The sequence below is a fragment of the Chionomys nivalis genome, chromosome 12 (genome assembly GCF_950005125.1).
Source record: "Chionomys nivalis chromosome 12, mChiNiv1.1, whole genome shotgun sequence".
In the NCBI taxonomy this organism is placed as follows: Eukaryota; Metazoa; Chordata; class Mammalia; order Rodentia; family Cricetidae; genus Chionomys; species Chionomys nivalis.
Window position 1 is genome coordinate 40356477 of NC_080097.1, and position 12277 is coordinate 40368753.

General features: G+C 38.7%; 1 protein-coding gene across 2 annotated transcripts in view; it reads right to left on the minus strand.

The window, feature by feature from the left end:
* Positions 1-12277, minus strand: part of Sucla2 (succinate-CoA ligase ADP-forming subunit beta) — a 32477-nt gene that overhangs the window by 13601 nt on the left and 6599 nt on the right. For both annotated transcript variants that reach the window (XM_057786561.1, XM_057786562.1), the window contains exons 2-6: positions 11935-12115; positions 8010-8109; positions 7718-7880; positions 2682-2810; positions 399-537 (exon numbers count right to left, since the gene is read on the minus strand). In XM_057786561.1, coding sequence (XP_057642544.1) covers positions 399-537; positions 2682-2810; positions 7718-7880; positions 8010-8109; positions 11935-12115 — 712 coding nt within the window. The remainder of the gene's footprint in view (positions 1-398; positions 538-2681; positions 2811-7717; positions 7881-8009; positions 8110-11934; positions 12116-12277) is intronic.

Sequence of the window (12277 nt, forward strand, 5' to 3'; positions counted from 1 at the left end):
TCACAAAAGATCCAAGCATGCAGGCCCAGATCACAACTAACTCTTGCCACAGCCCTCATTACTCCAACCTGGCACTGCCCCTCAGGCCCTCTGCCCAGGTGGAAATGCTCCCCTTCTGTCCCTTCTGATACGATGACCCCTGGATGTGACTGACATGACTACTCACCTGGACTTCCAGATTATGCCGTTTTCATTAATGTAACTAGACACCAGTGACTGTGACTGACTGGCGGTCACCATATGAGACAGTGCAACTCAATTTGTATTTTAGCGGGTTTTCTTCAAATCTGCTCACATCAATTCATGAGAACATACACAATTACACAGGAACGAGTCCTGCCTGCTTAGTGGCACTAACAACAGATGACACACGGCACCGACAGAAGAAGATACGTTACCCTGTCCATCGGAATCTTCTACCAATGGGTTTATTTCTACCATAGTCGCATCATACTTCAGAAAAAGGTTATAAAGCTTGATCATGTTTTCTGCTGCAGAATCCACAGCGTTCGCTGGAAATCCCATCTTCTGTGCAAGCTGAAAGTAATTTGCCGTTTTTAGTAGCAATTTACACATGTCCAATCAGCATTAAAATACTGCAAACAAAAACTAACATTTCAAAAGATGAGCATGAGTTGTAGTTAACACTCACTAAAGAGCCACCACTAAAGGTTTAAACAACAAAACTTGTTTCAAAATCCTCACAGGGTATGTTTTACGCCCATTTTACAAACCAGAAAATGACTCAGAGGTCAAGTGTTGGCCATTATCCTGGATTACAGTCCCAGCATTCACTCCATAGCTTCCCAAATGCGCAATTCCCAGTCAACCTAAACTGGAATAAAGACTTACATCTCACTTTAGCAGCACACAGACTAAAAATTAGAACGATACAGAGAAGAGAGACTTACATTTTGTTAAAACTACATCTAAAAAGTGGGCTGATAATCTCAATGGTCCAAACACTGATCAAAGTTATGACAGCATCCTACTTCCCCTTTAAGGTAACACCAAGGCATGTCTACTGGGCCAATAGAACAGATATAGTTCAAGAACACCAGCTCATCCATTCAAAACCCAACTCTGGCATGCCCTGGAGATTAGGTATCTATAAGAGCTACAGAATTGAGCAGAAACCTAAATCAGAGACTAGATATCTAGGAGCATTTTAAACAACAAATATCGAAGTCACAAGCCATCAGTTCTCGTTCACAGTTTCTATGATGAAGAGAGTATACGTCTCTTTTGCTGGGCTCCTGCCAGGAACAGCACCTAGGACCTCTTACATGCATGCCAAGCGTTTTCCCAGCTGGAACAATGATCAGTTTCAAAGTTCCATGAGAAATTTTAAACAGTGATACACAGGACAGTAGTCTGCTCAGAAACACTACAGAGAATTCTTTTCTGTTTCAACCTTCAAAGGGTGCAACACATTCTTGATTTTCAGTAAGAGAAGAACCTTAAATCCTTTGAGGGCAAATATGATTCATGTAGAGTCAAATAATAAAAATAAAGTAGCCAACAAAAAAATGTCATTTGGTGAAGAGATTTTTTAAATTAAAAATAATACTATATAAGCACCATTTCACTATACAGATTTTCATTAGTTTTATATATAATTAAATATCAGAGAAGTGCAAAATGGTTCTCATTAATCCAATATGCCATATATTGCCAAGCACTGAGAGATGCGCCATTCCTGCTGCTCTCAAAATGCTTCATCTTAGCTCTTACAAATATTTGCTTCCTCATCTGAACTTCATTCTCTAGTCATCACCCTCACATAACTCCTAATGAGTCAAGTCTGCCTTTTGCCTATTTATGCCACTCACCGGTTTAAGCCACGGTCTCACTAGAGAAAGCCCCTCTGTTCTGGGAGCCCCGTGCCAGTCAAATTCTGCTGTTGCTAGGCTTCAATTTTAACAATGTTGTATTCACAGCAACTGATGAGCCTTGTGTTTATATCCACAGCAAACTATTTAACTTACTTTTATACATAAACCAAATAATCTAATTTAACAACATCAATAAAATATCAAGCAATCCTCAAAGATACCACATTTTGTTTGGAAGGACATATAGAGGCTGGGTGGAGGGGAGGAAAGGACAGAAAACCATAGGAACAATAAACAAATGTGACTCTGTGTGCTTTGAGACAGGCTCTCTACCACTGTTCACAATTTACAGGGAAAAAAATGGGGACAGGGAACATTTAAAATGACTCACACTATGAAAACAATGATTGATAATCACCCGATTCTTCAATAAATAAACTGAAATTCAAAAGTGAGGAAAAGGAAACCTATACATAAGAAAAAAAGTGCTGTATGACTTATTAATAAGTCACAGTGAAGGGCCTTTTATGGTCTTGACTTCTCTAAGAAGCAATACTGAGATCGTTAGGGAGCCGACAATGACTAGGTATATGAAAACATTAAGGAATTATTGCTAGTGTTACTGATACAGCAATGGCACGGTGGACAATTAAAAGCAGCCCTGTTTTTTAAAGAAAAAACAGAAACATTCATGAAGCCTACAAAGAAAAATACTGTAGGTACTTTCAAAAACTGTAATTTCAAAATACAAACTGCTTTGTTTAGTGTTTTACAAAGTTAACTATATTTTCTCAAGTGTTATAATTATCTCACTAAAAACTAAAGATGTTTCAGAACACAACATACTGTCACAGCTTGTTCCTTTCTGATGCCTTCTATTATATCAACAGGTTCTTTAATAATGGCGTCAGGATTCTCAGCAGCCACATCTTCAATGTTAACGCCACCTTGTGCACTTCCTATCAATACAGGGCCCTGTAAGAGAGGAAGAAGACAAAGTATCAAATTTTACTGTAGACTCAATACAATTTTAAAATTAACCTATGCACTATCAGATTTCTATCTACTGTTCCCACATCATATTTAAATTTTCTTTACAATGTAGCATATCTCCAACAAGTAACTACTATAAATGTTTAACTGAGAGAAATGTAAAAGAAGCAAAAAAAGAAAACAAAATTGATACCTAGCCTATAAGAGAAAAAGATTTAAAAACACACTTATTTCAAATATATATAATCAAATATATGAAATATAACATGCATTTTTCACACATAAAACAAGGGGCATTAAAGTACTGCTTAAGTGAAAACAAGAAAGCATCTAAGGAAAAATTTGCAGGTTTTCTGAGCTCTTAGTCCTCCTCCAAGTAAATAAAAAAAACAAACCACCTTGCAATAACAGCCCTGGCTATTGCTACAAAAAGCATGAAGAAAATAAGGCGTAAGCATAATGATTAAATCAGCAGGGGCCTCACTGTCAGGAGAAAAGTCCAGAAGGCCTTTTTAAGCTGCCAGACTTGTCTTTGGTCAGGAGAATGAAGAAAAAGCTATCTTGGAAGTTCACCACCTTTATTCCTAGTCATGGCTCCTCTCCCTGTCTGTCTATCAGGGAATCTGTCTATCTCCTAGCCCTTCATTGCCCACTCTCAGAGGTCACCTTAAATATTATTAGGGGTTATGAGGTGCATATTGCCTGTGGTGGTTTGAAAGAAAATGGCTCCCACCGAGAGTGGTACTACTGAGATGTGTGGCCTTGTTGGAGTAGGCATGGTCTCGTTGGAGGAAGTGTGTCCCTGTGGAGGTGGCTCTGAGGGCTCACATATGCTCACAGACCACTTCGTATTGTAAGATGTAAGAACGCTCAGCTCCTTCTCTAGCACCATGACTGCTTGCATGCTGCCTTGCTTTCCACCATGAAGAAAATGAACCAAACCTCTGAACTGTAAGCAAGCCACCACAATTAAATGTTTTCCTTTATTATAGTTGCCATGGTCATGGTGTCTCTTCACAGAAATAGAAACCCTAGTAAAACACTGCTCTTAACTGCTTCCAGACGACAAGGGAGGGGTAGCAGTCAGAGTACCTCAAAAGAGTGATTTAAGCAGCCATCATAAAACTTAATCAACGGTAACATACGAGAACATAGGATAGCCATTTGGTGATAATATGACATGAATTTAAAAGTAATTAACAAAACTAAGAATTAGCCAGCTAAAAAAGATCAACATTAATAAACTGTCAAATAGAGTAAGATTCAAATAACAAAGAAATCAGTAGAAAGTAAGAGAGGAAAAGAAGGAAAGAAAGGAGGGAGGGAGGGAGGGAGGGAGGGAGGGAGGGAGGGAGGGAGGGAGGGAGGGAGGGGAAAAAGGAAGAGGAAAGAAGGAAGCAAAAAGAAGGATAAAAAGGGGGAGCAGGCAGTGGTGGTACACACCTTTCATCCCAGCACTCAGGAGGCAGAAGTAGACAGATCTGAGAGTTTGAGGTCAGCCTGGGCTACAGAGTGAGTTCCAGAGCTGTCAAGGCTACACACAAAAAAAAAACTGTCTCAGGAAAAAAAGAAAAAGAGGGAGGGAGGGAGGGAGGGAGGGAGGGAGGGAGGGAGGGAGGGAGGGAGGGAGGGAGGGAGGGAAGGGGTCAGCATGATGGCTCAGCAGGCGATGACACCCCCCCCAACCAAGACCTTTGTTCAATACTCCAGGTTGCACAGGCAGAGGGAGGAGGAGAGAACTGAATCCTCTAAGCTGTCCTTACTTTAACCCATACACTACGACACAGATGAGTGCGGGCAATCATTTGTACATACACACAAAATAAAATAATAATGTAGAAAGAAAAAGGAATTAGAATTGTCTTCCAATTTAAAAATAGATACCTATGAAATAATATATAAAAGAAGGTGAAAAGCCTTTATTCAAACTTAGTCTATGATATCTTTCACAGGTTAATAAAGATTTGTTCATTCTCTACAGGCATTTGAAAAGTACTTCAAAATGAGTTTTGGTTTTCGTTTTTTGGTTTTTGTTTTTTTTTTTTCGTTTTTTGTTTGTTTGGTTTGGTTTGGTTTGATTTTTCGAGACAGGGTTTCTCTGTAGCTTTGGTGCCTGTACTGGAATTAGCTATTGTAGACCACACTGGTCTCAAACACAAGAGATCCTCCTGCCTCTGCCTCCAAGTGCTGGGATTAAAGGTGTGCACCACCACTGGCTAGTTAATTTTCAAATCCGTCATAATATTTCAAAACAATTTAGCTTCTAGGAATTAGATAGCTCTAAGTTCAAATATATTTACACTAATAATGTTATTTTCACGTTCATAACCTATGTTCTTTGTTGTTGTTGTTTTGTCTTTCAAGAATCCTTCCCTTAAAATAAGTTTGAATTTAAAGTTTATAGTAGCCACTCACTATAGTAAAGTATAGTAAATATCTATTTAATAAAAATTTTATGGAATTGTTTTAGTACTTTTTACAAAAGCCAAAATCTGGCAGTCAAGTGAACCACTTATTTAACAGATTATCAAGTTTACTAGAAAAATAAAGTAGCAAAGTCCATTTGATGAATTCGATTTTTTCAGGACAAAGGCAATGCAAAGACAGTAGGCAAACGTCAGTAACTCGCTTAACAAAGCACTAGAGCGGTTACTCCATGTCTGTTGGTCTGCACACCAACCCACAGGAATACCTGCTCAAGAATTCTCATGTGTTACTACTACCAAAGACCAGAGGAATCTCCAACTAAAGTATAGAAGAGAGAGGCGCGCTGGCTGGCCTAGTACTCCCTAGGAAGCTCAAGTAGTCTCAAACTCAAAAGAGTCTTCTGCTTCCTGCATCAGTTTCCTCAGTGCTGGGATTATACGCAGGAATAACCATACCTAGCCGTGTGAACAATTGTAATTCAATCAATAAATACCTTTTGCTTTCTAGCTATAATTGTCGACTGACTTTTAAGATGGTTGGTTCTAAAACCTAGGGCCTATTCATGCTATTTGAGTGCTGAGCCATGTCCCCAGCTGCTGCCTGATTTGTTTGGTTAACCAAAACCTATGCATGGGATTTTTCCAAAGTTGATCATACTCTAGAAAGCACAATCAATTCTGCATCAATCTAAGATGATAATACCAAAGAGCTTTATAATTTGCCATCCTGGGATGTAGAGAAAAGCTCTGTCTCAAACAAAATGAGCATAGTGCTTTTGACAAAACGATTTCACTATTACAGTATTCTGATTCTGAATTAATATACATACTTTTACAATGGAAATAAAAGCATGTTTCCATTAATAAGACCCAAATACTTCTCTGAATATTCAAGTTCTTAAAATGAACTGAAATTTGATCATTCTCCCAGATGTTCTATTTTAATAACATGTTCAGTTTCCTTAACAATAAAACATTCAATTTGCTGCATTCACTATACTCAAGGTAAGATATTCTGGCCAGAAGTCGTAATCCTAGCACCTAGGAAGCGAAGGCAAAAGAATCCCTACAAATCTGAGGCCAATATGGGCTTCAGAGTAAGATTGTCTCAAAACAAACCTTTAAAAAAGAAAGAAATCTGGGTACAACACAGTACCCCATAATCCTCTGCAGGTGGAGACAGGTGGGTCCTGGGAGCTTGCTGATCTCCATACAGGCCCATGGCACATACCTATGCATGGCTGTACACTCGCACACATGAACATACACATACACACTCACTAGCAAAACAAAACCTAAAGTCTCCCTTGGTTTGTCCAGGTATTTACAAACACAACAATAGGTATTCATGTATACCAAGTAGGAAAAGAATGTGTAAAGAAAGGAAGTGATAAAACTTCTGCAAATCTGTGTGATGAGATTAGTGCCTTGTAATTTCTGAAATAACTTACAAAATTAAATTATGCCACACAGAGCAATCTTTTCCCTCACTGAAAAATGAAAGAATACTTTTTAAAATCACAATAAGTGGGTTCTTACTACCACCTAGTGTTATACCTCAAAAAATACCGCTTATAAAAATTAAAAATTTTAACATGCTTGTATTAACTAAACATTACTAGTTAACACACCGAGTAGTCTATAAAAACTTACTGAGCTCAAAAGGCCAGTATAGGATACAGTATAGGATATCTACCACGCATCTTGTCTGGAAAAGGGTGTAACTCAAGTTAATGCCTCCTATGTTCAATGCTTGAGCATTAGGGTCCATAGAGGGTAGTAGTACTAATGCTCCTTAAATTGCCATGTTCCCTCAAAACTCTATCACTCACTATTTAATGTACCCTTCAACTCATACCAAATAACCCAGTCAAACAGAAAAACCTAACCAAGAGGAAAACAGAATATACCCAGAAGTGGAAGAAGAACACGATGACAAGAGATAAACGTTTTTTGTTTATTCTGACTTTTGTTTTGATAAGACTATTTTGCCACACAAGAAACTAATTTTCTCAGTTCATTAACTCAATTATGATCTCCAGAGAGTTAAGCTATTATAAATGAACATTAACAACTTGAAAACCCAAAGTATTAAGTATTACAGTGGGATCTTTTCGATAGCTTTTTTTTTTTTTTTGTCTTCGTTTTTGTTTTTGTTTTTATTTTTGTTTTTCAAGATAGGGCTTTGGAGCCTATCCGGGAACTAGCTCTTGTAGACCAGACTGGCCTCGAACTCACAGAAATCTGACTGCCTCTGCTTCCCAAGTGCTGGGATTAAAGGCATGAGCCACCACTAGCCAGCTCAGTTTTTAAAAAATAATTTTACCACACTGTTTTTCAAAAATGATAAATTCTCTGTGTGTGTTATGGATAATACTTCTTATTCCTCATATACATAATGTTCAACTTCTGAAACTGAATGTCATAAATAACTCCTCATGTGTCTTGTCTACAAGTACTCACTTGAAAGGACCGCTCCATTGTTATTGCAAAGTAATATTCTCTCCTTGGATATTTCCGCTCACAGACCAAAACTTGATTGCATATTCTGCCCTTCGCTCCCGTCTGCTTGGTGATCAATTTTTTCCCAATCATCTGGGAGGAAACAGCTTTTGCTTCTTCTGGACTATAATAAGAAAAAGAATTCAAATCCTTCTGTTTTCCATGTGAAAAAAAATCTGTACAAGTAAAGCTCAGTGTTTTCAACAATGTGGTGATTTAAATAAAGACTTTTCTTTTAAAAACTGTGACTTACGAGAAGACTATCTTCACTCCTCCTTTGAGGCCACTTGTAAACGTTCCTTTTCCTCTGCCGCCAGCTAAAACCTGTGCCTTTATCACAACATCCTTTGACCCTAGAAGAAAAATACTTTTTATTACACAGAAAGTGGGGAATCATGTGCAAGACAATATTTTATTGAACACTCAAGAAAAATACTTTTTATTACACAGAAAGTGGGGAATCATGTGCAAGACAATATTTTATTGAACACTCATACTAATAGGTGTTATTAAATGAAGTCCCATTAATCTACCATGTCAGATCAAGACATCCCATGTAAGATTTTCCAGATTTGAAAAGTAGAACATTCACCATCTTAAAGATGTATGCCATTAAAAGATTAGACAAACATGATATGGACTAAGTCATAAGTGGATATTAGCTGTAAAGTAAAGGATAATCCACAGACCTAGAGACCCTAAGTAACAAGCAGGCAGGGTTCAAAGCTGGAGGGAGATCTCCCTGGAGCAGGGAAATAGAACAGACTTTGTGGATGGACTTGGGACAGGTGGGGATTGAAACAAGAGGAATCAAGTGGGGGTGGAGGGAATGAGGGAGAGAGTACTGGGAGAGAAGACTGGAACTGAGGGGGCATTTGGGGGGCAAGGTAGAAACCTAGGGCAATAGGAACTCTTGGAACTTACAAGGGCGACCCTAGCAAAGACTCCTTAGTAATGAAAAATACTGAGCCTCAACTGGCCATCTTCTGTAACCAGGCAAGGCTTCCAGTGGAGGGAATAGGACACTAATTCAGCAACAAAACCTTCTACCTAAATGTGTCCTGCCTACAAGATGTGCTGAGGTCCAGGTGGCACAGAATGTGCAGGAGTAACAACCAACGATTGGTCCAATTTGAGACCATGCCATAAGAGGCCTCACACTGTCTGTCTGGAGGGCCAGGAACCAGAGGCAGGATATCCCTGAGGCCTAGAACAGAACAAAACGTGACTAGCAAAAAAAAGGAGAGAGAGAGAGAGAGAGAGAGAGAGAGAGAGAGAGAGAGAGAGAGAGAGAGAGAGAACAAAATGAATCATAGGATATTCTGCTATGCTCATAGAACAGAGCCTAGCACAATCATCAATCAGAGAGGCCTCATCCAGCAACTAACAGGAACAGATGTAGAGACCCACAGTCAAACATTAGGCTGAGTTTAGAGAATTCCACAGAAGAGGAGCCACAGAAGTCAAGGACAACATAAGAACACAACTCATAGAGTCACCTAACCAGGGTTCATAGGGGCTCAAACTGAAGTACTGAAGTGACAATCAGGGAGCCTTTATGGGTTTCACCTAGGTCACCTGCATAAATGGTATGGTTGTATACCTTGGTATTCTTATGGGACTCCTAACAGAAGGAGCAGGGGCTGCCTCTGACTCTTTTGCCTGCTCCTGGGACCCTTTTCCTCCTACTGGGTTGCCTTGTCCAGTCTTGATATAAGAGCATGTATCTAGTCTTACTGTAACTTGTTATGCCATATTTGTTTGATATCCCAGGAGGATTGCCCTTTTCTAAAAGGAAATGGAGGAGGAGTGAATCTGGGGGAGAGGCAGGATGAGGGACTGGGAGGAAAGGAGAGAGGGGAAACAGTGATTTGGATGTAAATATGAGAGAAGAATAAATAAATTTAAAAATCTCTGCCTTTCAAAGATTAGGCACTCACATTTCTGCAATAGTATACTAAAAGTATTTGAGCAATTCTCAGACTAAAGCTTTGGAAGGCATTAAAAGCACAACATTGAGACTAAAATGTTTTCTTAAAACTTGTCATGACTGGAGAGCCTAGACAGTGCCCTTCCACTGGCCTCAAGGGCAGAGCTCCCAAGGCTGGAGAGATGACCTGGTGATCCTGCAGAAGACCCACATCAGAGCAGGTTCACAACCACCTGGAACTCCAGTTCCAGGGAAGTCCCACACCGTCTTCTGGGCCCTGTGGGCAACTGTATACATGTGGTACACAGGTACTCACACAGGCACACACACTACACACAAATAATTTTTTTAAAAGTATCATATTTTTAAAAAGTCAGAGTTCCCACCGCCCTTCACAGGTCTAAGTCCTAATCCATAAAAGTTGTCACAAATATAAAAGTATCAAAATAATTGTCTTGTTTTTTTTAAAAAAGTTTTTCAATTATTGTTTCAGGGAAAAAAACTCAACTAAGTGAAGAAAGTAATATTTTGGAAATAGGTACAGTTTTACTGACTTCATTAATAAACAAATCAGGACCTGCTAACATTGACCATACAAAAATTCAAACCCTACTGCATTTATAATTAACAAGCATTTCACTAAAATTAGTATTCCACAAAACTTTTATTGAATAATCTGAAAAAATTTATTATAACAATAAAAACTATAAAGTCATACTCTCAAGTCAAGAAAAGAGTAGCCATCTCACTGAAAACAATTTATATAGTAACATTCTCATTTTTAAAGAATGTTCTTGCTTTTACAGCTAAAGTAAGCGTAAGTTTAAACACTTCTTAGTAGTCGAGGTTTAACACTTAGACTATTTGCTCTGTAGTCTGTGTGAAAAGCTAATAAGCACAAAGTTCACTGAACACATTTAAAGTCATAGTAACCACAAGCCCACCCAAGATGACTGCCTACTCCCCTACATAAAAACTGCTCGCACTTCAAACACAGAAAACGATGTACAGACACTACACTATTTCATTATGTTTTCATGCTAAACCTTTTAAAACGTAAATTTAGACTTATTTCCTAAAATCAAATTCTACAACAAATTAATGGAAGTTACTAAGGATTCTCTCAATAAAAGAATGTAATGGAAATATGGGCAACTCCAGAATCCGTTTAACAAACTCTAATACATACCGATTACCTAGCTGATGTTTAACAAACTCTAATACACACCAATTACCTAGCTGATGTGGGAGTCCCCTCTGTATGCTGTGAATATCTTTGGTTAATAAAGGAACTGCTTTGGGCCTATAGCAGAGCTATGGGGAACAGAGCTAGGTGGGGAAAACTAAACAAAATGCTGGGAGAAAGGAGGTAGAGTCAGAGAGAAGCCTAGGAGCCACCACCGGACATAGACGTGCTGAAACTTTGCTGGTAGGCCATGACCTCATGGGGATGCACAGATTATCGGAGATGGGTTAAATTAAGATGTAAGAATTAGCCAATAAGAAGTTAGAGCTAACAGGCCAAGAGGTGATTTAAATAATATGGTTTCTATGTGATTATTTCGGGGCTGAGCAGCCAGGAACCAACAAGCAGCTTCCTCCTACATCTATCAGGCATCCTTCTAAGCCTTTGGAATGGATGGGTGAGCAGGTAAGATACCACTTGCTCCTACGGAGCTTAGCCTAGCTCAGCTTCTTTATCCCTACTCATCTGTTTCCCACATGGGAAGCAAAGACGTCCGTGCCCCCTCTCCACAACCACACATGAACAGTTAAGATTCCCCACCAAAATTTTTCTAAAACAAAACAAAAAAACCTCGCCACAGCCACCATCCTTCAAGCTACAAAGTATAAAGACTCACTTTCCCCATAAGTCTGTTCTAGTTAAGAAGAGGGTTTCAAACCACATCCTATCACCAATATAAGTGGTTCCTAAGTCACTACACTACAGATCAAAATTATCTTATAATAACTGTAAATTTTCAACAATTGTAAAATCCTACCTTCTCAAAAAAATTTTAAAAAAAAGGCCAAGTCAAATGTGGTAGCATGTACCTAATCCCTAATCCCAGTATTTTTTAAGAGGTAAAGATAGGAGAATCTTAGTTCAAAGATATTCTTGGCAATGTGAGAACCTACCTCCCAAAATAAACAAATGTCAGAAGTTATCAAACCACAAGCTTTCATCTTATTCAAGTTTGTGACAAGGTGACTAAGCGTTTTTATTCGTTTGTTTGTTTTTAAATACCTAATTTTTTGGCGATTGCATAAACTTCATCTGATGACTTTGCCACAAAGCCTTTGGGAACACAGACTCCAGCTTCCCGCAATAAATCCATACTCAAGTATTCATGCAATGAGAGATTCCTTTGTTGCTGCTGCTGCGTTTGGAGTCCATGCTTGTTAAACAATCCAGAATTTCCCAGAACCTGAAAAAAGAATGGAGGCATATTTAAGAATGACAGTGGTCTGGCAGTTGTTTCACAAGAAAGAAAGAACAATGAACCGCCTCTTCACATTGGGTTATAGAGTGAAACATTAAATCATCCAAACATGATAGAGTACCTGAACTGCAATGTAAAACTAAAAGC